Here is a 26,806-nt window from a genome sequence, read left to right as displayed (position 1 = left end):
CCATTTGCGACGTGGTCAATTTGCGATCTAGTCTGATATAGTTTTTTGTATGACGAGGCTTCGTGTTGATCATTTCCGTACTTCAAGGGTAATGTTTGATGCTTGAATAAGTGGTAGTTCAGTACCAATCCCCAATACAATTTGATAATGTCCCAATAAAATCCACCTGCTTTCCCTTCCGACCCTGGGCAAACAGCATCCCTGGCAGGCAGCACATAGGATTTACTTCATACTGTTTGATGTGTTTACCTGTTTGTTACTATAACGCACACTGAGAGTAACCAATATCGACGCGTTTGTTTATGTGTATTGGTAGGTACCTGCCGATGTTAGCAATAATATTGTGGTGCTTATGATTACACATGAAAACAGCTATGCAGGCGATAGTGAGACAGGGCAGGTCCGGAGGAGCCAGGCCGGGGGGCGGCGCGCGCGGCGGCGGGGGCGCTGTGCCGTTACGTGGTGCGCGCGCGACGGCAGCCGTGCCACGACGCGGACGTGCTTCACTCAGTTCGTGCGCGAAAGTCGTTACCTGCGTCACACGATAGCACTCGCCCACACGCGAACATTATTTCTATAGCACGCCAAAGCGAAACGAATCAATTCATCAGCCAAGAGTATCAGTGTTTGAGTTTTAGTGGTTGAGTACACGGGCCCTACAGAAACCTAGTGCGATACAACCTTGTAAAGTAGTGAGAAAGCGCGTGACGTCAGAGACACCGGCCACCGCGATCATATGTTGGACGCGGATGCAGTGATGGAATGTGGCGTGTTGTTATGGTGACGTGCGATGGTGCAGTGTCTTGGATTACCTGGTTTCTAGCTCCAACGCCGCCAGAGCGCGGTTCCTCTGCGGGAACCATGCGTAGAAAAAGATGAGCCAGGATGCTGAGAGCTTGGTAATATCATTTTGAAGTTCCACATTATAACTATTACACCACTTAACAAAGTCCACTGTAGTCTCTTAATATGCGCTAAGATTAGTAGGCCTTCCTCTTGATCGAGAACGGATAGCGCGATGAGCTGTCTAACGACTACTGACAACAATCACATTAGATCACTATTGAGAAAACTGCAGAGGCGACTTCAGTTTGGCTATTTATAATGATGATATTATAGACGATAAATGTTGCTTAACACGAGTTTATTTAACTTAAACTGGTGACGTTCAAGGCTGGCTGAGTGGCTTCATACATAGCACATTCTATTACTTTTGCTGACTTACGTTATTATTTGTGTAACATTGGGTATCTAAAAATACAACTTGATCTAATGCATGTATCGTAAAAAATAGTTTTATCCTGTTGGAGCAAAAATAACACCATTTGTTTTAGAAAAACAGGAAAATTTGCATGACCAGTACTGTATGATAGATACCTATATGAGTACATATATATACGTATGGACCATGAGATTGGGAATGCTACAAGTAGCACCACAAATCTAAAAAAAAGTTTTCGTGTTTGTCCGTTCGATACGGATTTAATTGGAAATATGGTTTGTATTTGGATAGTGCGATGATTCGATAGTGCGTGGGTGCTGTTCCTCGCCCACAGTAAAGAACAGAATTGATTCATTAAATTAAACCTACAAACTTACTCTACTATCACTTAGAAATAAATAGGAACAACTACATCTCCTAAATCCAGTATTACCTACCTTTGAAACGTTAAGTATGATTATGTATATATGTTTTGGTATGATTTCCATTTCTACAAATACTTAATTTCGTAAAAAGTATGGTAGTGCCTGTGGATTGCGATATTTGTTTAGTTGTTCTAGCAATAACGCAAAATGTTGAAAGTTTTCGTGTGACTTGTGGCAGCGGCTTGCTACACGCGCGGTTGCTCCAGTTTCTGCACCATTGTTAACTTTCAGATTTCCTTCTGTTCTATGATAAATGGAGTGGTGTGTAAGGTGAAACCAGATATTGATATTGACTACTGGCTATTATATAGCCTCTTCTAATAACCATTTAATACGACCACATAACGCTATAGAAAATAGTTGTAAACAATATGCAAAGGTACCTATTATCCCTTTTATTGATTTACATGCCTATGTCATAGAAATATGTACTTCAGTAATCGTTAATCGCTGTTGGATAGAAGACCTTTCTTTATATTTTTTTGTAAGTTCATTAAAGTTCTCTTGATTTGCAGTGATTTCATGGGGGAAGTAACTATATCCTCCGTGCAGAATTGACACTAGTTTTCTAATAGTAGTCTTCGATGAAACAACAACTACAATAAACATATCTTATTAAACTTAAGTACAAATTGTTGGCTTAATGTTATTCTAGATCTTTAAGGTCACACATATTTTACAGTTTGCAGCAGTTCCATAACTTCGATTCAGTCCATGTAATATTTTAACATCATACTGATAAAGAGTAGGGTTGTTTGATAATTTGAATACTTGACTTCGCGGTGCGCAAACATTTCGACAGTCGCATTTTTCTGTAGAAAGTGAAACCGGCGGAGTCCGGACCTTTGACGAACACTTTCACGTTGCATTAGTTCCATAGAAATCTGGCCAAAATATTATCAACAGTATTTCGCTTTAAAACAACGCTGTTGATAAGTCTAGTTGATTCACTAGTACATTCGTACAGGCACTGGGTTACTGTTTAAGTATGTTCAGGCTCATGAATGTAACGACGCTATAAACAATAAGTCAATGGAAAATATTGTGTTCAACAATACAATGTCTGGTTGGAGGCGGACTATCGCGCGTTGAGATCTTTTACACATCCAGCAATGATTATGCAACGTTTCGTCTACTCGCGTCTATATTCACTTCACTAACATAACATAAATATTGTAATCCACTTTTACTTAACTGAATTTTAGCCAAGTTGAAAATTGAGTAAGTTATTGACCTGGCTTCCGTTTTGTAAACATTGACATTAAGAAATTGTAATTGTGTTCATGTAGCATGTCTAATTTTATTGTTAACGTTAGCGAAAACTAAACTATAGACTAAGCCAAACCTAGATATATCTAGTACATTATTTAGTTTCTAGGGTATAGTTGAATAGGGTGTAATATGAATGGAACACCCGAGATGACACTGAGATCTATTTTTTTACTACTCCCGCTGAGGGTGCAGCGTGATGGACTGTCAGAATCTTACTGACAAAAAAATCTATCATGTTTCTTTTTAAGCCCATTATTAGCGGTAACTCTTTTGAATAATCTCGCGTATCATGATGCTGATATCTCATAGATAATCATAGTACCTAAAACATGGGTTAAAATATTAGAGGTAGACAATAGGAAGTGTGGCTTAGAAATGTAGTAAGTAATGATATCTACTGTAGAAAACGATTTTATATTCCAATCATTTTTATAACCTTGCGTGAAACAGTATTCGGTTCAGTCTTGTAAAACGATATGTCTGATTTATTTATTTCTACTGGTTTAATACATAGTCTGCATAATCAAGCAAAGAAAAAACCGGCCAAGTGCGAGTCGGACTCGCGCACGAAGGGTTTCGTACCATTATTTATAAAACGGACAAAAAAATCACGTTTGTTGTATGGGAGCCCCCCAAATATGTATTTAATTCTAGTTGTCATGTATTTGTTCTTATAGCGGCAACAGAAATACATCATCTGTGAAAATTTCAGCTCTCTAACTATCACGGTTCATGAGATACAACCTGGTGACAGACGGACGGACGGACAGAGGAGCGAAAACAATAGGGTCCCGTTTTACTCTTTGGGTACGGAACCCTAAAAATGTTGTAGCCGTCTGTGGATTATAAAACTTCAGTAGATTCTAGAATAATTCTGTCTATTTCATACGTCATTTTCTCACCAACTTAATTTAGGTTGGTGCCTTTGATAATGCATCATCAGTTTTTCCATACTGTTTCATTCTAATCTAGGCCAGCAATCCGTTAGTGCTCTACTCAGGAACGGGCCAGTGCCGAGTGTCAGATATTAACAGATACAAACAAAAAATAAGAAGCAATATCAATTCAAATATTTTTTATCTTTATGAGTGTATGCGCCGTTCTACACGACTGTGTAAAAATAAAACCGTTTAAAAATTGAAGAGTTATTAATTTTTATATGAATTTTATTGACTTCATTTGAAGTCCCTTCTTTAACGAATTTATTGTAATAAGTATGGACTGTGTCTGAAACAAAATGATTTATTATTATTAAAATATTAAGATTCATATTAGAACGGCCAACTGCTTTTATTTAGGGTAAGTGATCATTTCGGTATACCTCAGTGAAGTACAAACTACATGAAACCAAAGAGTAATTTTTTTTTCTTAATCATCAGAATATTCAAAGTCAAGTCAAATTTACAAAAGGACAGCACCCCCAAAACGCCCCCCTTTCACCACTTCCGAGTGTTATGGCTGGGAAGAAAAAGTGGTGAAGAAAGAAGCATTGATGACTAAGAAAATATTGTTTATTCCTACAACAATCCTATAACAATCTATATTTTTCACTGAACGACCGCAAGATGGCGCTAGCAGTACAGAATATAAATTAATTTAAATATTTTCCTGTGGCGAATACGGATTACGTACAATTAAGCATCTTTCAATCCAGTCCACTCCGAGGCCAAGCAAATAAAATTACTCTCTCTCTTTTTGTGGCAGTCGATAGATGAAAGAAAATACTAATCATTAGGAGTATTTTTTGGCGATCCAGTAGAGTACTTACTAACAACTCAATAAAATAAATAATACTCAAGCTCTTATGTTACTAAAACTTTTTCATTTGCAACGTAATGAAAATGAAATCGTTATAAAATATGTCATTACCTAGTGTTTTAATAACTTTGTCAGGCTCTTAGGCCATTCTTCTTCCTGACTAGTCGATAGTGAACATCATTATTTTCATCTTTATTTTACATGTTAACACGTACTTATAAAATATTTTTTTAAACGGCTTAATAACGCCTACTAAAGTTTTTTTAGGTTAAATAAAAAAATACAATTACTTATACCAAGTACCTACGCGGAAAAATTGATTCGGTATTATCAATTTGATTAAATACGTTAATAATTATATTCGTTTTTAATTCAAATCAAGATTATTAATACCTATTACAGTAATTTTCCAATTACATCATCCACATACAAGTTACATAAACAGGTAACTTTTACAATATGTTACCCGTTATGGTATTGAAATGATTTTGTATGAGGATTGTAGTTGCCTGGCCTATGCTATGCGTAGCTTGTATTAATTGCCAGACGGTATGATTAGTGACGTAGCTACTAGCGACGTCACGGTTATGGCGTGTCGGAAAATCCGAGAGAATCCTGCACATGCGCGGTTTCCTCGTCGCGCCAGTCCTCTGTGCACAGCGAGGGAACTCGTCGCGAGCTCAGGCTCAGACGACGCGCGCCACGCGTCGAGTGCGGAAGCCCATTACTTGTCACCGTCAATGCTTCACTTTACAATCACTGACATTACTCACTTTCGATAAATCACCAATTTAATACATAACTGTGAAGTGCTTATCAATAAATCAACAGTGCCATAAGTTTTGTTTACGTCTCAAGTGATCAATTTTTGTGAGTGTGAACAATCGGATAACATTTTAGTTCTTTTTATACGGGTTTTAAGTTCAAGTGTAATTTGCATGGTAATTAGTTGCTACACCAATTAGTTCGTTATCGGGTATGTAGTTAATGCCAAGAGTTAAGATCCTTATGTGTGTCTGCGCTCGACTGTCAGAGACAGCTAAAAAATAAGTTTGATCAGCTGAGCTGAGTAAATATGTAATTAGAGTTGTTTTTTTACTAAATTACTCAGCTATGAGTACATGAGCACAGGGAACATTTATTATGGGTTGAGTGTGACTAACAAAGATCCTCGGGTACACCATCATTAATATTTAAGTGTATATTCAAATATTTCGACGTGAGAAGTTACAAAGGTTGATGACATTTTTTGCGCTTATTTTGGTGCTATAAGTTTTCAGTTATTATTTTAGTTATTTAGGCAGCAGGTTTCTGTTTACGTAGCAACAGGATTTAAAGATAGATCAGGTAAAAAAATATGTAGATCTATTTGAAAGTTGTCTATGTTGACTATTAATGTATTCTAATATAAACCTGTTTTACTTCTACAATATCTAAAAAAAATATATGGCTTCTCCAATTTATAGAGAAAAACAAATTCTTGGATGTCACATACCAAAGATGTGTAACTTTCCTTAAATAGATTCTTTAAATATTATATTGACACTTCAATTATATTTGGTCTGTTGTACTATGTATTATTTACGTTACATGAATCACGATTCTGGGCGATCAAGAAAAATATTATCTAATCAAACAATCAGATATACAGAGCATGTTATGAGAAGAGAGATTCTTATTCCGTATTGTAGTAGTATCAAAGTACAACACACATACAAGTACAAGTACTTGCATAAACAAACTATTTAATCGTTTAGTCCACTGCTAGGGATGATAGGACCTACGGTATCTAGTCTAGGCTCTAGCTACCTCAAACTCAGCTTACAAAAAATAACAAAAGATGTGCGCTTATCTGCGCGCCTGTAACATAATCGGACTTTGTACAAGAATAATGATGAATAATAATAAAAGTGGCATATGGAAGGCAGGTAGGATTTTAAAAGCGATGGGGTCTTTGTGCGGCGAGCACCTGACGGCCGGTGTCGGCCACCTGTCGTTTGCACTCGGATTCGGCGATCTCACCGTATTCACAAGTGCTAAGGACGAAATTTCGGGTCATTATATGAATACAGAATAGCACCTGGCGTTGCCGCTGGCACGGCTCGTGGACGCTTTAATGTTGGAAAGTTCTTTTTGCTTTCGAGGAATATATTGGCTCCTACAACACGCGTTTGGTATGAGAAACCTTAATCAATATTTGATTTATTTTCTCTTCCACAACATGAATGGCTTGCCATAATGATCCTCAAACGCTTGGGATAAGTCGATAAACAAGAGTATACAAGAAGTCCTTTGCTAAATCAACCAGGAGCCAATGGTAAAATGAAAGTTGCTACAAAATTAAATAACATGATTAGAAACCGTAATTCAGAAGCTGACCAGTAGGTAATTAGATCCAGTTTACGAGCGAGATATCTTAAAATACACACATACTGACCCAGTAAGGAATTCTCTCGAATTCCGAGGGAAACGTTCCTCCACCAAGCACGATTTAGTGTTGCAATTTGTTGCATTTTTAGAACTTACTTTAACTCTTAACGTTCCTCTATAATGATATCAAGTTACCACACTAATAAGAAACTTTAGAAACCAATTATGAGATAGAATGTTGAAGCATTCGTGATGTTATTGTGCAACATGTGGTATCCATAGTAAAAAGACGCTAATGTACGCGGCTCTCGACGGCCGCTCCCTTCCTCAATTATCCAATTTCCTCGTCAGATATCGACCTACTCTAGACACGTACATACTCCATTGCTATGTACTTAACTGTGTTTTCTAAGAATAAACTAAATTAACACACAACATTTTATTTTTCGTTCAATTAAATTCGCCACCATCAGATGAAAGTCGAGTGACCATTATGATTCCTATTTATGGAAATCAGATTCTGGAAATGGAAGAACTAATTTGAACAAGTGAAGATGAAAGGTCTGCAATTCTGTTTAAAATAGATCGATGGTTATTGTTTTTTTGTAAAACCTTCTATTCCATAATTCTGCTCGAACCCAACGTGATATGAAATTATGTCTTGATTATGCCAAAAGCATCAGCAGCTTATTATTTTGCATAACGTTCAGCGGACATGAATCATTAAGTACTCAGTCACCACAAAAGAATTGAAGAGTACCTACATTAGTTCAGAGTTCATATTTTTATTTATTCGTCTGCATGGGACGAGTCCGATTGGTTAATCCCCGCTTTCAACGGGATTTTATATTAGCCATACAAAGAAAATATATAATGACACATATTTGTGATTACACGTCGTCGGCTGGCACAGTGCGTTTGGTTTACTCTGTGTATCAAATGATAAGTAGCTTGATGCTCGCGCGACCTTATCATTCAACCTAGACCTTGATGCGTCGTCTCATTCATTTAATCTAAAATTGTGACAATTTATTTTTAGCAACAGAATCTTATTGCTTACGTGTACAGTAGTTTACGCGTTTCAGTGAAACATGAACTGTCTTTCTTAATTCTTGGCAATAATTACACAACCGTTTATGGGAATTGAAGAAACGACCAGGAGTTTGACATGCAATTTTGTATAGGCTCCAGTGCAGCTGATACAGTCGGGTAGAGTTGCGTGAAGGAGTCGCAATGAGTGATATCGTAGATGACGGCAGCACCTCGGTGGAGCACGCGGAGGTCGGTTGAGATGCTAGTGCGGGGGTGCGTGGGGGGCGAGCTGCGCCACTCGCTGGCGGAGCGCACCAAGGCGCTGGCGGCGCAGTGCCATGCGCTGCGGTCGCCGGCACGCGCCGAGCGCAGTTGCGAACGCCGCCGAGCTAGGCATAGAAAGTCACAAACGAGGTGGTATGTCAAAGTAAGTTGGGTTATTATTTTAAAACTAAGTGTATAAGCACGTAAGCTGGGAAGCATTGACCTGCGCTCGATTAGTGGTTATTGTTAAGCTATCTGCCATTGAAATTCTGTTTAGATCTAATTTTGAAAGCATGTAATTCACAGACACTAAATGGCTCTCTGATTCTGTTAGATATCTCGGAATAAATTTGGAATATCGTACATTGGAACATGTCTCAAGTTGTCCCACCGCCTATATTCAGAAATGTTGATAAGAATTATTGCAGATTCAAATTCAGAGAACACGAATCACCACTTTAAATAAGTAAAATTTTACGCTTCTCGTTTTATTGATAAATCACATACCTAATAATCTTTAGGAAGTATTACACACCGGATATTGATGTTTGTTACAAATCATCTCCGTGGATGAATCAATGGCTTCTATGATATTTACATGACAAAATGACGCTCTATGGACGTTCGTTGACTCATTCATTGTACGGTCATAAATATTTAAATATAATACATACATACGTTGGAGATTGTTCGATTGAATTAATTTTAGATGTTTTTAATACCGTTACAATGGAATATCTTAAATTCTATGCTGAGTAGAAGAATGAATAGAAATTAGAGAGCCTATGGTATTTTGCTCTAACAGTAATCTGCGATGTTATATTTCTGTAAATCATTTTCATAACTGTTTCATTGCGTTCTCTTTGAATAGTCAACTTACGATTCAATATCTTTATCTTGATGTACATTTATTTTATTTCTACAGTTCCTACATAAAGTACCCAAGTTTGTCCTTGCGGTGATAAGTAGAGATGAAAGACGGAAAATTAATCTTTTGTTTGTTATGCTATTTCGCCTAGATCCAATAACCTCGTAAACCAGTTTTGTTGTAAGTGGAATGATTAACAGCACATGTATTGATTTTGTATGCGTTACAATGTACTGACGTCATTGGTATTTAGATTCTTGATTCATTTGCTGTTACGAATCTGAACGCTTTTCAGTAAATACTTACTTCCTTCGGAAGTCGGTCGAAAACACCTGGATTCGGACGGTTTTTCGTGTTTGCCTTACATATATTTAGAAGTTTGGTGTTTTGGTCTGCAACACAATGAATTATTTTGTAGTTTCTATAAGTTTTACTGGTTGAAATGTTTTAAATTGTAGTTAGTTTTGCAAACCGTGTCAGTGAATCGTCTTATCGGGTGCGTCTGCAGGCCTGCAGGCTTCGTTAGCAATGCAGGTCAAGGCTTGAGTTATGTGAGTGTTAGTGACGGCGCACGCGCATAGGAATGCACGCGGGCTGCGCTCGACAATGCGGCAGGCTGCTATGCGGGCCCTGGATACAAGTTATCAGTTATTTGGTAAATATTCAATACCTGGGCGTAGATAAAATATTCGACAAATACAGTTTTTATTCCTAGTATGAAGTTTAACTAAAAGTAGTTCGTAGGTATGATATAGTAGATTAGTATATTAGCATTTTCGCCTCACAGTATTCGCAAATAAGCGTGTAAAAATATGGAACGCTACTCTCCTTCTAATTTCATTATCTTTTAAAGTGTATATTTTTAACAACAACAATTTTTTTTGCAATTAAAAACTTAAACCAATGCGAAATAAAAATGGCCTTCCCAAACCCAATTGAGTTTTTATTAACTTAATAATAGTTTTTCATCGAGATCTTCTCAAAAGCGAACATAATATTTGCTGCTCTGGCAGATTATATAATCCGTGATATAATGAAGATTGAGACCGTTTGGAGAAGTAGGTCATGGGGTGGCTTGTGGGGCTAACAAATGAAGCGACCTCAAGGACGTCTTTAAAATAAGAGCACACCTATATCACTTGCTGTGGGTCCGGAATGTTCGAATTTGATTCCAAATAGTACCTACTTGGTTTATTTATCTATTTCATATTTTTGCAAACAAATTGTATATGCTCATTTATATTTTTATTCTCTATCTCTATCCTTAAAAAAATCGTAAAATTTGTGTTTACAAACTCTCTATCTCTATCCTTACAAAATTTGTGTTTACAAACGAGAAGTAGTTTAACATAACTCGTCAGCCTGAACTCTAAGTTACAATATCTTTTTGTTCTGTTGAATTTAGTATTTAGTGATACGATAATTGTTAGTACGAATAACACTGCAGAGTTTCTTTATGACTCGCTCGTTTATGGTAGTACGTACCCAACAAGCTGCGACTTCGTATGAATCATAACTTCATTAGTGACGAATCGCTTGTAGACGTACAAAGGTGATCGAATTATAATGGGTACGCACAGTGTTTTCCTGTGATTTCAAAGAATTATATGGCAAATATAATCATTCTATGGGCATCACTGCTTTTCCTTGAATCAGAACAAATTTTGAAGCCGTGACGTTATGAAACTTGTAGTAAATTACGTCTTGGTACGTAGCTTGTACGTGACAAGTCATAACACCTGGCCCTAAGTAGGTATTTTGGTTCATTATCATTTTGTTACAATGTATCCCTGGAGTACTATGGGTTATATAATCCTCGTCCGATAAACACGTCGCTTATAATATTAATATGTCATAAACGGTTGGGCAATTAATAAACGACTGTCCGAAGATAATCCAATCCGTTAATGATTGTTGGGAAATGTTTTTATACTTCATTACCTATTTGTATTTTTGATGATATTTTAGTAAGATTTTATCCGTTACCTAATATGTATACAAACCGAAATAACAATCATTAGAATTTCAAAGCTCGTACGTGGATCAATATCTCTTTCGTATACAATAAAGCTGAGGTACACAATTTGACTCTCATTACATGGATGGAAAGGTTTCTCACAAAGAAAATTATTTTTCTATCGATAGCAATTTTCCTCGCTTTTATAGGTTTAACATAATTCTAGTTTTGCTATTCAATACAGTCTACGGTATTTTGTTTTGTAAACCATGCTCTCATGTGTGTAACATGTCGAGAACTATTTCCTGGCGTACGTTGAGAGCCAACAAACTAAAATAGGTCAGCATTCATGGAGGATGCTTGAATTCTAACTAACAGGGACCTGGCATCTAATTGTGTGCTATTGTCACTCTTACAAGTGATGGCCAAGCCTGTAGTTGTTTACCCCTGCGGCTAGTTAAACATTCACGATGGCAGATTTTCTTATGTCGTGCTTATGTCTCACTTTTTGTTTTGTTTTTTTAAGAACGTTAACATCACAAAGTACAGCTCAATAAGATTTTGTGCTTGATATATATTTCTGTGATGTTAATGACATGAATGGCCATTAGTACGTAGTGGGTCACCAAGTGTCTGAGGTGGTCTGGGGTCGTTGTCACCGTGACTATTCGCTCCGATGCTCGATATACGTATCGATTGCAGACGTGCCGACGAACTCGGACGATTTTATTTTTATTAACCGACTTGGTTAATTACCTTTTTAGTTTTCTCCATTTCAATTGAAATAAATGAAAATTTAACTATCTTACTAAACTTCATACCTACTTGCTATTTTCATTCCTTAATCGTGAAGAACAATGTTTTAACATATTTGTATTCTGCTTGCGTTGTACTACGATTATAAAAAAATAACAATGATGAATGCACACACTGCACTGGTTCGTTTATCGTTCGATAAATGTTATAATTACCTAGCTCTTCAAGTATATTTGTTATGTGTATAAAATAGAAAACACTGTACTCATAGAATCAGTCCATTTAAGAAACGTGCATAAAATCCTACTCTTAAGATTTCACCATAAAAGATGCTTCTTACTGCTTAGTATGTAAACTGTGGTGTTTACGTCGAGACGAGCTTGGAAAGTAAGAAAACGTGTGCGGTGTTGTTTTTCGAATAAGGAATGGTGCGAGTACACGCCTTTATGAGCTGCCTTTCTGTCGCGGCGTTCGTTGCAAAAGGAATGGCCGACATTTCTTAACATCGGTGTCAGCTTTTGCTTGCAGAATGCAAAGGGATGTTTCTTGCAAATGAATAGTCATGTAACCACGTAAAGATGGGTAGTGTGTGCCAAGTTTGGTCGCTAAGTGTGTGATGTGGAGTAAGTAGTTGTAGTTAGCATAAGGTTGGCAACGGCATCGTCTTGCCCAATAGCTGGTGGGTGTTGTTCCGGGTGGCATCAGTCGCGGCGAGGGCGCGCCGCCGGCCAAGCGCGTCCGTCACGCCTGCCGCCTGCCCCGCGTCGCACAATGCCCTCCGACTTCACCGCTGTCCTTTGTTTAACAACTGTTTTCTAATAACCATCGACCACTTCTTCATAGATAAGGTTCAATGCTTTAACTTGAGTATCAAAGAACTTTGCTAAGTCATCAAGTAGTTAAGTTGATACAACTTTTCAAAGTCGTTGCCCAAGTTTGAATATTTGCGAAGAAAATATCATTGGTCATTGAAAATACAACGTTGGTTAATTTGAAGAGCATTCGTTACGCTCCGAATAAGAGGGAGTGCACTCTTTGGGTTTATTGAAAGGTTGCAGAGGGTGCGTACGTGTCAAAGTGTCGCACGTCTGCGTCGAACGATGAGACGGATGATCTCTTGAACACTTCAACAACTGAATTGATCATTACCTATTGTCTGTTATGTTGCAGCAACTTGTGTATTCGATACTGAATCATTTCCGAAACAGTGGTTAATCAGTACTTACGCATAAATATGTGTCAATGTTGTGTACTTCATGTGTATGTGCATGGGGGTTGCAGACGTCACTTCATTATACAGGCGCAGGTCGGCTCGGGAGTGCGTCACTCGGGAGAGCCGCCCGTCACCCGACTGGTGTCCGCTTCAACTCCTACCATGTTCTATTTTAGGCCCCAATGCCTATTACCATCGGAGCCTCTTCACGTTTTATTACGCGCACATAACAACTTGCGTCAGAGACGAAGGAATATATCTCTCGCTTGTTAGTACTTTCTAGAGCTCAATGTGTCAATTGACTTATCGTACTGATACAGGTTAGTGTGGAATGCCAATGTTATGAGATAACAGTACTCTCATTAAATATCAGAAATATTTGCAAACATATAACATGATTTTGAACAATGGAAAAGCATTTTAAGATTATATTTTTATTATATCTTTAGATACTTGGGTTATGTCGTCGCTAAACCTTCAAGTACTATGACGTATGTATCACACTAACTTATTTGTATGGTGCAGTTTTTCCCTAGGCGTATATTTTATGTTAAAATATAGATATAGTTGTAGGTAGGCCTACGCTATGACTACGCGGTGCCTACGCAGCGACTACGCAAGGCCTACGCGAAGCCTACGCAGCGACTACGCAAGGCCTACGCGATCCACGATGGCCACAGTTTCTGCACTACGCGGGGTCAATGCTCAAGTTTCTCAAATCAAATGCCAGTGTTTTCAGTTGCATTTGTTCAGATAACTTTCAGAATGGCATTATTTGTTGATAAAATTCGTGTCTTCTTTTAAATGTAGAGAAAATATATAATATTCTACATGTATAGGTGTTATAGTTGGAGCGTCATAAGGCTTATTAGTTCAATATGACAGCGCAGGCTGACAGTTACCGTTAATCGGGTGAGCTGGTCGGGGAGGTACACGGGGAGGCAAGGAAGTCACCCGTCTCAGCTCCTCTGCTATATTTAGACTAGTTTGCTGTAAGTTGCATGCTCGATCGATATTAGCACTAACTGTTAACTTTCTAACCACTTTACTACAGGTTTAACTAGAATAAAACCAACGTCTACCTCGCGACCTATATTCGTAAATACGATTCACAATGTACGATATAGCATAGATACATCGAATGCTACTATTCATCGCGATGACTTTGCAGTAATTCAAATGCCTTGACATCCCGCAGTGGATGGCGTGCTACTTCTTCGCTGTAATTTAAACTTCATAATTACACTTTTACCTTGAATACCAATTTCGATGAAATCCGTTTTGCTATTCTATTTTGACACACACAACTTCTTTCAATACAAAAGATTTATTTAGTTTTGTAGGGTTTCTAAGTACCTATAGTTCAGTGGTCATTTCAATTGGATTTAATGGACGAACATCGGCTCGAGTTCCAAATTTTTCATTGTATCCCAAAACGTTTTGTTAAAAGGGTACTGCTCGGGTCGACTTAGAGATTTTTCAAGCGATTGCGCATTTGTGAAGGGCCTCGGTTTCTGCGTGGGACGACAGTGCACCACATCAATTGAAAATAAATTAGTCCTATCGATCGATGGAACGTTCTACAAATAATTGATCAATATACGTTTATAAAAATGTGCAAGTAAATATTTTAAACTAAGTATAAAGGTACTTAATAATCTTATAATTTTGTTTGCTGCTTGACTAGCATAATTTGATAAATATGACTTGTTTTTGTTATCTTTGTGAAAATAACTTCTTCGTTTCACGACTTATATTAATTAAACTGAAAGGTTTCCTTTTCAGAGGATCGCATAAAAGAAAATGCTTGTTCAGATGATAACATCGATATTGTAGTACGCGTAGTATATTGTAACATTAGAAAAGAAAGGTCATGCGAGGTCGAGCGGCGCCGGCTGGGCTCCTGGCGCGTTGTCAACGCTCGTAAAACCTCACAATTTGTACATCTCGCAAAAACGTCTTCAGCAATTACATTTCATACCTCCCCGTAGATCAGACCGCCACTCAAGAGCACTTTGTCACTTCTTATATGATTACCGTGGAGTATGGTTTAAGATTTTAAGCCATACGGGTAAGCTCGCTACAGGAGGACAATAATAAGTAACAATATTTGAGCCTATCAGATGTTTACGATTCTAAATATCCCAAATCTAGACACTTACTCGTATGTGTTACTAACGTCAATTATCATATCACCAACTAACAAGCCAAACAAAACATCACAAGAAATCGATTTGAAGCAACCATTACTGGCAAAAAGTGAGGTGTGTACATGTACGGCATAATGTGTAGTTAGGTGTTCATTTCAATTTCCAATTGATCGCAACAACTTCGTAGTTGAGCGGGCAAGGCATTAATCGCTTCATTGAGTGCGCGCGAGCATATCGCCTCGCGACTATGACCAATACTTGCAATAACAATTATTTACTTTTCCTAAGCGGCGCTAATGTTTGCCCGTCAACATTGTGCTTGAAAGAAATGCTATCTACTGGCAAATGTTGATTTTATTACTAATAAATAATTGTTTAAAGTTTAGTGATGCTAGACGTCATCTGTATTGAACTTTCCTTTATCTGTACATTACAGAATATATTATATAATATTGCATAAAAAAAAATATATACTGATGTTTTTTACAACTTTAACAATATACATACATACATACATACAATATTCAGTATCTTATATTTTAATAATTTCATATTTATAACATCATGTACCTTTAAGTACAGTATTTGAAATAAAATTTTCAAAGTTCATCTGTCGTTTCTGACGATAGAAGCTATCTTCCTTTTTATATGCCTTCTTCCTTATTAACCCAGACATACTATGCACAGAATACAAAGATAGAAAATGAACGATAGAAGATGAGAGTTAATAAATAACTATGCACATGAAGTATATCAATATCTCGATTGATACTCTGCTTATCAGCAACGCCCAGTTATATGTCGCATAATGAATCATTGCACCTAAAACAGATAAATGAAAATAATCGAAAGAAAATCTTTGTTTCCCGCTAAGACCATGACTTGTCATTAGAATCTTTAAGATACTTATAGATAAACCTATTGCACGGGCTTGTGTTTGTTTCGGCTAAGTGGATCATAATATTGCGCATATTTAAGCTTGTTTGAATCGAGGGGCGCATTATGTTGGGGCACGTGTAGTCGTGTTGTGAGCCAACACCTGGGCAGCGCGGCGCGGCGCGTCATTCATGTGCTGTATCGAAGTTTTTCACGCGATCTCTCCGCGAAGAGAGCAGTCGTCGTGCGCCCGCGCTGCAGCGCCAGCGCTTCTGTATTACCTACAATTTTGTTAACTCTTTATTATTTCTATAATTGATTGTGATTGTTACGTGTATCGTACAATTACGCAATTTGTTTTCAAAATCCGGTAGAAGTCCGCAGGTATCAATCTCAATAATAAGTGCGTGAAAGTTTTTGATAGATTGTGTCCGTAATACGATGTCCACGTAATATGCAAATTCACATTTCATAACATCAACGTAGTAAAATGTGACGATAATTATACGGTTTATTAGAGTGTAGCGCAGTTGATGTAGAAAACTTGTAATAGAGGGAGAGTTCGCTTTGGATCATTTAGCGAGTGTCAGTGATTAAGAGGTGTCAGTGGAGGTGTTTAATTATTGTGCGATTCGATAATAAGTTGCGTAGTGGCGAGCCTGGAGCCGGATGCCGAGGTGGACAAGTGTGCCGTTGTCCGCGTCCGCCACGATTTCTCCCGCGTCACGCACGTCCGCGCGGCTCGCATACTGGCTCGCCTCTCGCCGCTGATTGATCCAATTACTGAATTACTGGATTTGCATGTAGCTGTGTGGTAGCGGCGCAGTGCGGTGCAGTGGCTAGTGAAAGTGAGCATGATGCGGGAGGCGCTCAGCTGAGCTGAGGTGACGTCGCGCGTGACGTCGCGGACATGGGCCATGTGGAGGATCTGCGGCGTCAGTAAGGCCGAGCCCGCGCTGTTCGCTCGTAACCTAGACGATGATTATGTAAGCACTCCACTGCTGCCCGACTGCACATACTATGCTCTAGCTACACTATTGTGACACGTTCCTTATCATCACACATAAACACACTGTTGTAATGTGCCTTACGCTATTAGTTGAAGCTGTAAGTGTGAATACACGCACAACTCATATATATGTCGTATATTACTGACGTGTTAAACAAACAATGTCTTCAATAGCTAAATACTCTGTTCTTAAGGTGTCGATGCGTTTGTCAGTAGGTGCAGTGGACACCAACGCAGGAATAGAGAATATAAGTGGGATTAGTTACGTTTCTGACTTGGATCATCATGTTGAAGTAGGGTGATCTTAATCCTTATATACAATACCCATTATATCTATAGCGTACCCTACGTGTAAGAGTATGTTAGTACTGTTAGCAGTAGCATAGTTAGTAGCTAATATAGTGAAGTTTTATGTTGACCTGTGCGTGGTGTGTTCCAGCAGCCGACATGGCGGTTGTGGGGCGAGGAGCGCGTCGACGGCGCCATCTACACCGTCTACCTCAAGAAAGTTCGCTACCACCGACCTACGCGGAGTGCTTCTAGTGTGAGTATTTACTATGTAAACACACACATATACACATGTATATCTAGATGAAAAAAAAAAACACATGCCATGTATAGTGATGAATTGAAAAAGTACTCCTAGTCTTAATCAATTCAGTATTCGCTTTTGCTTCATGCGTATCAATTTGTAGGCAAGAAATTGAATTAAAGGTTTTGAATTATTAATTAGAATCGCATGTAACAATGAATATTTACGCAACATGCGTAACCAAGACAATGTAATTAATGCTTATTTCATGCTCATCACCGTGACTTAGATGACCTATGACGTAGAATCACTTTTGCTGGCACTAACATGCAACTGACTAGAAATTAATGAAATTCCTATAGTTCTACAGTTAAAGCAGACATAAATATCTAATTAAACAGTATCTTGTTTCTGTGATGAAACTTACATAATAACGAGACTGTAAAATAAAACGTTAACGCAAAACAAATTGTACTAATAAGCATTAACATTTGTTAGAATTGCCGAGGAAACCCTCGCTCTAGTTTATAACTCAATTTCATAGTTGAATTTAGATTACATCGGCGTAACTCAGTCATGTTTTGTAATTACTTTTATTGTTAGTTAAAATTAAAAGAAATGGGTAGAAAAATGACGGTTTTAATCCTAACGTTTTATAGTATTTGCTAGACTGTCCTTCATAAAAAAATTATGTCTCCAAGCTAAAACAGTTTTTGTGATATGATTATTATTTTCTATTGTGTTCGTTTGTGCAGTTCGTAACCGTTCTGATTTACGGTGCGATAACATTTTGTGGAATACAAAGTGGCTATAAAAGTTCGCGGATCAGTCACAATCTGAACTACATATATGTATTCATGTTTATGTTAACAGTACCCACTGCTAACATCCCGGATGAACGACAATAGTGCACAAGGTTGTACATGGCAATTATTGAATGTAATTTTGGTGTGTACAATTTTAATTTGTTGTTATCGTGAGTCTTTTAATTAGCGGCCACTGTCATGTACTTACAGACTGTATCTCTATAATCTAATAACTGCTGGGTAGAATGGAACATGGCATCTATGGAGGTCCACTGACTTTATCTAGATACAGGCACGAATGATGTTAACGAGGAAGTACCTTCCTGCATTTTATTTGCACACCTTGTGAAAGTAGAATTAAAAATACTCCATTCAAATGTAGTGCCCTCGAAAATCTGCAGTCTTTATTGTTTTGCAATAGAACATACTAGATATGTTGCAACACGAATCTTCATTGAGATTGTTTATTGTAAAATGAAGCTCAGACTATTGTTTTTATTTAATTGGTTCAGTATGCTATAAAGAAGTATGTATGAATGAAGTAATTGTATCACGTTTTGAGCGCATGTATTATACATGTATTAGTGTTTATCAGTGATTACTTAATACAAGTTACATAGTTATTTTTTCAAACGTGACCCTCGTAACTCACAGAATTCCTTTTTTTTCTGAATATTTTTTATTTATTTTTATTTTTGGAACCTTCTTAATTAGGAGACTAAGAGCCAGGCTGATATGGGCATGAATAATCTATTGAAACCAAACTCCTTACCCTTTGTGCAGAATACGGTGGGAAAATTCACATCAGTTGATTCGATTTGCGCTTTACAATAATATTGATTTTTAGTCCGAGGCCGCGTTATTTCAATGTCGTGAAGATAGCAATCACAACTGTGCCAGTACACAGCTGATGACAAAGACAGGCTGGTGCAGTGTAAATATCATGAATCATATTCGAACACATTGTTGTCATTTGTTTCTTATCCTCAAACTAACATTCCCATGAGGTCGTTGTATGCTTACGATTTATTACGAAATTAGCTTAAACCTCTTTTGGTATATCTATTCGAAATAAGAATTAATTCTTTTACACGAAATATGAAAGAAACAATGGCTGATGAATGGAAGACAAGATGTTTTACTTTCATTATAATTATCCTATTCTTCATTTTGGTTACGTAAAGAATTCTGCTGAGAACATATTAATGCTATCAAATGATGTTGTTAAATGTATTATCTTAGTATCACTTATAAGATAGCCTATGTGTATGTAAGGTAATTGTGGTTTTTTAATCGATTACTCTTGAAATCTTTCTCAAATTGAATAACCATGATTACAGCGATACTGTTTTGAGACTCTACTGCATCTAGAGTATTTACCAAGCCAAAATTATGAGCATGTTTGTTGCATTTTGCATGAAGGGAACTCTCGTCCTCAAATCCTTTGTGTTACAAAATAATAATATGAATGGTGGAGCGTATGAATGACTATTAATCCAGTATACATTATTTTCCTTAGAACAAAACATGTAAAGACAATATCAACATTACGATACAATGAATGAGTGAAACACAGCAGCATAATAGTAAGTGTGAGATGTGGGAACCAGCAGACATAAGTAACGTCGGCCGCGCTGATCTCACAATACCTTGACGACTAAATTGCATAAAATTACATATCTACATGTACGGGCTTGATTACTGTGCGATATTAAGTTCTGAAGCTGTATTGTTCTGTGTGCTACTAGCTTTCTTGACTATTCATTCATGTGGGGCTGCTTATAACAAAATATCTTGTTAGAAATCTAAACACTTCGTCAGTTGTGGTTTGATATTGCTTCCGAGAATGAGTATGTTTTCTTGTGTAGTTAATTGCAAAAATTACGAACGATTTTATGTAAAAGTGGCTTTTGTTTCAAAGTTGTTTGTTAAATAGTACTCTAATTACTAAGAATTTGAGACATTGCTCATTTGTGTAGGAACGGATTACTATTTAGTCTATTGAGTGACAATTTCACTTTTATATTTTCCTTAAAAATAAATGACTTCAGAATTTGAAATATTTGTGTGGTTTTTTAGTGACGCAGATTCGTGTTTGCGCAATTTTCTTCCAGTAGGCATCCTAAGCTTGCAAAATTTTCCTTATTTATGACATAAAACACTACATATATATTGTAAACAATCGCGTCATTTGGTTTATGAATTGAGTCTATCTAGATATTACTCATTGGGACGTTACTATGACTTATTTGTAAATATTTAGGAATTCTGTTTAGACGCACGTGTCCAAACGCAGGTTTCGCAACTTTTATGTGATCCACGAAATGCAACAAAAAATCGAGCTTAGTCCTACGAAGCTTTTCAATAAGACATTTAATATAACGAGGGCATTCAAACCAAAAGAACTATAATAATTTTATTTTGTACAGCGACCCTGGAATCTCAAAATCTAAGAATCATCACGTAATAATAGGGATACGTACAATAAACACATTACCGTATTGTTATCTATGAACTTGTCTAACTTGAACGCCCCTTGTTAGTTTTAAGTTTATTTTTTTATGTAAATATAGATTTAGTTTTATAATTGAACTTGTGTATTCCAGGAGTCAGATGACGAGATCTCCCACTTGGAATGGGAGACGGTGCGCGTGCGCTTCGTGAAGGCGGGCACCGTCGAGCGGCTCGTGGAGGCGCTCGCCACCGACGATGGCGAACTCGAGTCCACATACGTTAACGTCTTTCTAGCTACTTATCGGTAAGTAGCAAACAAAATTGCTTCAACATTTACACAATTTAGTTGGTTTCACCCGCGTCGCTTGGGAATGTCTTCCCGAAGCAAGACAAAATACAGCCTAAGTATGTTATTCGGGGATAGTCTGGCTTCACAAAAATGATAGTATTTTTCAAATCGGTTCAGTAGTTTTGGAGACTTTAGGGTATAAACAAACAACAAATATACGATACCTCTTAATCATAGAATAGATAGAGATAGGTTTTTAATTAACAACTAAGTGTTCTACAAAAATCACGCGTAGTTTTTTTCTGAAATAAGATAACAATGCACGCATTTGCTGTCATGTTTTTGATCATTGAGGAAAATACTACAAAAGATTTCAGAGGTCATGGTTATTTTGAAGTCGAGATAAGATATTGCGAGATAAGAATATTGCATTTGCGCAAATAAATCTTAAAAACTCTTATCTCATTTAGATTTCTGTCATATATTGTTGTATTTTTTTTTGCATTTAAAATTGAATTTTATTTATTTGATGTGTAGAATTAATGTTGTGTTATTAGTTGTTTATTAATGGCACGGTTATGTATAATGTTTCCAGGTCGTTTGCGGAATGCAGCAGAGTGCTGGACCTCCTCCTGCGACGATATGAAGCATTGGCCGCGGAGGACGTGCATCCATCAGCAGTCGACACGTCGCTGCAACACCGAAAGTAAGACTTTTACCAATTAAATACTTAATTGCTTCAATTTTATATAATGTGTATCCGTTCGTAAGAATCTATAAGGTTCAATTTAGAAAAGCTTCTTCTTCTTCTTTCCTGTCTTCCTTCTTTATTATGTGTGTGTACAAAAATTTGGAAATAAATAAATAAAGCTATAAGAATAAGCTTGAATTATGTGAAACTGAGAACAAAAATAATCCGAACCTTAAACTTCTGCCACCTTATTATAAAACGTGGTTTTAAGAAGTACCCGCTTTAGTCCACTGATTTTGTTCGGGGCGGTGGTTTAAAGGTGGTACAAAAGCCGGTACTTTTTTTAAATCACGTTTTATAATAAGGTCTCTAATTCTTACTAACCTAATGAGTATTGAATTTTACCAAAATAAAAATATGAAGTTTTTTTCATGTTTTGAATGTGTTATGCGTTTCCCAGGACTCTGGTGGCGTGTCTGCATGTGTGGCTGGACACCTACCCGGAGGACTTTCGGCAGCCCCCGCACCACCCCGCGCTGCAACAGCTACTCGCCTTCACTCAGGTTCACTTGCCCGGAACAGAACTACATACGAAGGTATACCTCAGCAATATTGTATATCACTTTCGGAAAGCAATTAACAAATAACTTGGGTAGATGGAAAATATTTTTTTTTAAGAGAAGGCCTAACTTATATGCTAATTTTGGATTGTAATTTCCAGGTATTACAGAAGCTAGCTGTGTTCAGTGCGGAGCGCAATGGTTTGTGCGGCGGCGGCGCGCTGTGCCTGGCGGCGGGCATGCGCGTGCCGGCGCACCACACCAGCGCCTACCGGCTGCCGCACGTGCCGCACCGCCACTTCGCCGAGCAGCTCACGCGCATGGACATGGAGCTCTTCAAGAAGCTCGTGCCGCACCAGTGCCTCGGCGCCGTCTGGTCGCGCAGGGACAAGGACCGCTCCCACGACGCCGCTACCGTGCTAGCCACCGTTAACCAATTCAACGCCGTATCGTTTCGAGTCATTTCGACGGTCTTAGTCGAACCCAATCTAAGGCCGCTCGAGCGTGCCGAAATCTTAGCCGCCTGGCTCGATATCGCCCGGGAACTCAGAGTGCTCAAGAATTTTTCTTCGTTAAAAGCTATAATTTCCGGACTACAGAGCAATCCTGTTTATAGACTGAGAAAAACGTGGGCGATACTAGCCAAAGAAAAAGCTGAACTATTCGACGAACTTGCACGTATTTTTAGTGAGGACAATAATCGGTGGGCTCAACGAGAGTTACTGATGCGCGAGGGTACCGCGAAGTTCGCGGATACAGTAGGTGAAAACGATCGCCAGTTACAAAAACTTTTACACGAACGGGGCTCCCCAGGGGTCAGTCACGGGACCATACCCTACCTTGGAACTTTTTTGACCGATCTCACTATGATCGATACTGCTATTCCAGACACGGTAGCTGATGGCCTGATAAATTTCGACAAGCGACGGAAAGAATTCGAAGTTCTCGCGCAGATTAAGTTATTACAGGGTGCTGCTAACGCCTACCACTTGCCTTCGGACTCGATGTTCGATAGGTGGTTTGACTCGGTCATTGTGTTAGATGATCGGGAGGCGTACCAGCTATCATGCCAAATCGAACCGCCAACGAATCCTCCCAAGGAGAGGAGACCAAAGAAAATAAACGATTCTAACAGCCACGGTCACAGAAAGAACGACTCGATCGCTAGCACTAGCTCGAGTAATAGTTCGCAGTTCTACTGCGAGACCGACGGTACTGCTACACAGTGGAAGAGAGATAGCCTGGAGAGGCGAGTGTCGCCGACGCGCCTGTCTCATGGTTCGTCATCGTCATCACTGCCTTCGTTAGACGTGTCGCTGTCTAGTGCTAACAGCGGCCAGAAGCCCGCCAACGGCAAGGCGGGCGGCGCGAGCCCCGCGGCGCCGGGCGTGCGCTCGGGGCCCGACTTCTACATCATCCGCGTGACGTACGAGTCGGACTGCGCCGAGACGGAGGGCGTGGTGCTGTACAAGTCCATCATGCTGTGCAACAACGAGCGCACGCCGCAGGTCATCCGCAACGCCATGCTCAAGCTCAATCTTGATGGGGATCCCGACGGATACACTTTGGCGCAAGTCCTACCCGAGAAAGGTAAAGAAAGATCATTATACTTACTCAGTCTAACTGAGCTCAAAGCACTTGTGGTGACTGGCAATGTAGCTGACCGTATTTATTTATTTACCACGACGGTTTGAAGTACCACAAAACCATATACTACATTTTTTTGCACAATTACAGTAAATTCTACTTACATTCTGTTGACACCGTCTCAGATAATACCTGCAACAGATTTGTTATCAGCACTACATAGTATAAAACAAAGTCGCTTTTTCTGTCCCTTTGTACGCTTAAATCTTCAAAACTACGCAACCGATTTTCATGCGGTTTTTTTTAATAGATAGAGAGATTGAAGAGTAAGGTTTATTTATATAATAACATTCATTATATAGTGGGGAAATACTGTTATCCCGTGCGAAGCTGGGGCGGGTCGCTAGTTTTTTTATATTTTGAAATATAACTTTTATGCTATTGTTACAGAAATGCTGCTCCCTGCAAACGCCAACGTTTACTATGCTGTGAATACCGCCTACAACTTAAACTTCATTCTGCGGCCGCGCAAGACGCAACAAGTCGAGCCTGTGGTCAACGGGAAATCGCGAGGCAAGAGATCTTGATCACACTCAGTTATGCACTGGTAGACAATTAATTCTACTGGTTACTGGAAAAATGACCGCTGTTGGGCCGGACCTACACTGGACAATAACTTCAAAGAATTTCATTATTGTTTTTTCACATTTTAATAACTAGATGACGTTTGGACCGATGTAATCCTTCGCTTCACCAGTCGTTCTTTGCTTATTCACAGCTTCAAAGCTACGCCTAGGATTTTTTGGAAGTTCCTTTAGTAATTTTGTGACTGTATTAAACTAATGCGGAATAATGACGCTACGACTGTGTTCCCTTGTATTCCTAACGTGCATTTCACGGCGTATACAATGTAATATTTGTATTGTACTCATGTAAATAACTTAATATAATGCCACCTCTAGCGTAGTATTGTGAATTTAACTGTATATGTGGATTGTTTGTTTGTATATAATGTCTGTAAATAAGAATCTCATGGGATAATATTGTAGTATAATACTGAGCCAAAGGCAATATACGTCTAATAGCAAGGTGCTGTACCACTTTTGTATAACGTTTTAGAAGCTTTAATATGAACATGTTTTATAAATTGAATTTCGTATTGTATTACATACTTTTATAGTTTGAGTTTAGCAAAGAAGGGTAAAAACGGGAACAAAGTGATTCAAAACATGTTCACTAAGCCAGTCGTTTAAGGTCATGTTTTTGATAAATATACATTTCAGGATCGCGTAAAAATGCTTCAGAGAATTTTCATTGACTGTTGAACACACCAGACATTTCTTTCCTGTATGACTTTTCCTTTAAAGGTTGATTTATTGACAAAACATGTATTTGTGTAGGTTACTCACCATTTGAACTCGATTAAAATATTTCAACATGAAATGGTCTCGTAGTTTCAGTAGAAGTAATAGTTGCTATAGATATGTGTTCATAGTTACAAATGGCATTAATTGAAAGGCCATTCTATAAAAATATTAATTGATAACGAACTCATTCGTTGCACACAAGTAAGTTAACGTGTAGATCGTAAGCTCTACGTACTTACAGCCATACATCAAATGTACTGATATTTTACTGTATATCGTTTAATTAATGACATAATAATTATTTCTATCTACTTTATCCGCCGTGGTATTTAATATTAATTCTTTAGACGTGACCATATACATACAATAAAATAAGATTCACGGTGTGCCTAATATAAATTATCATTTAAAATAATATCGTTCATAATGTATTTAACTCAAATATCTACTTACTCGGAATATTATTGTAATTGTATTTAATTTATGTTACCTCCCTGTATATTAAGAGCTGATTATGACGTTCGAAATACTTTTTGTAAATATCTGTATGAAATTAAAGTGTAATTTTGTAGTTTTCCACCAGTGTCGCTGTAACATGTTTATATTCGTATAATAAAAGTTAACGAAATCTTTATGGGGAGTTTTAATCGTAGCTTATGGTTCATTTACCATGTAGTAAATTTCATATAGTGGGTGCCTGCTCTATTCATCTCTTGAAGACTTGCACTCTCGTGAGTTAGCAGATTGTCCGTAGTTTCGTTTATTCGAGATTGGGGCAAAACATGACGAAAATATAAAAGTAATTTAATGATATAAGTAACTAGTTATTAAAAAGTTACTGTCATTTCCTCAGTTATTTCAAAATGTTTAGATACAACGTTTCTAGTAGTTGTGGTGCCACCTATGAGTCGCCTAACGAATGATTCAAACCCGAAATAAAATCCTACTGGGATTGGAAGAAAGTTTCACACAGGTGCCGCAATTCCGTGGATAGAGGGATTCTGTCTGTTAAAGAGAACATGCAGTTTTCTTTATTTGCTGTACTCATAATTTAGGTACAATGTTTTGAAAGTTGCCAAGAAATATTGGCAGCCCAAAAAAAATGTATGACTCAAACTCAGGTAATTCTGCGAGTACGTTAGAAAGTCTTCATTCATGTTACGTAGGTATTTACTTAATTAAAATAATTAAAAGCGATTGTTACACATAATCGCAAATATTCTTACATCTTGAATCAGTCACATTGTACAGGTAATGTAGCTTTTAAAGCACGAAAAGTGAGAGTTTTGGAAAATTATGTTGGTTTGAGGTTAGGCAGCAGTCAGCCAGCAGTCGCCTTATGATTGGG

At 37.9% G+C, this 26,806-nt stretch overlaps 1 protein-coding gene across 8 annotated transcripts; it reads left to right on the top strand.

The window, feature by feature from the left end:
* Positions 1-448: 448 nt before the first annotated feature.
* Positions 449-26,092, top strand: LOC110373059 (ral guanine nucleotide dissociation stimulator). Of its 8 annotated transcripts, none has more exons than XM_049852226.2 (8): positions 5,316-5,547; positions 8,232-8,506; positions 17,612-17,716; positions 21,117-21,268; positions 21,849-21,959; positions 22,405-22,540; positions 22,666-24,094; positions 24,542-26,092. In XM_049852226.2, exons 2-8 carry the CDS (start codon positions 8,297-8,299, stop codon positions 24,676-24,678), a joined length of 2,280 nt encoding a protein of 759 aa, XP_049708183.2. In that variant the 5' UTR covers positions 5,316-5,547; positions 8,232-8,296; the 3' UTR covers positions 24,679-26,092. The 8 variants fall into 8 exon arrangements, with proteins under 8 accessions (XP_021185842.1, XP_021185841.1, XP_049708183.2 ...); XM_021330161.3 differs by having other exon boundaries at positions 5,316-5,618; positions 17,615-17,716; XM_021330159.3 differs by having other exon boundaries at positions 5,316-5,618.
* The last annotated feature ends 714 nt before the right edge of the window (positions 26,093-26,806 follow it).

This window comes from Helicoverpa armigera, chromosome 6 (assembly GCF_030705265.1).
Source record: "Helicoverpa armigera isolate CAAS_96S chromosome 6, ASM3070526v1, whole genome shotgun sequence".
NCBI classification, from domain to species: domain Eukaryota; kingdom Metazoa; phylum Arthropoda; class Insecta; order Lepidoptera; family Noctuidae; genus Helicoverpa; species Helicoverpa armigera.
This window is presented reverse-complemented; position numbering and strand designations above follow the sequence as displayed.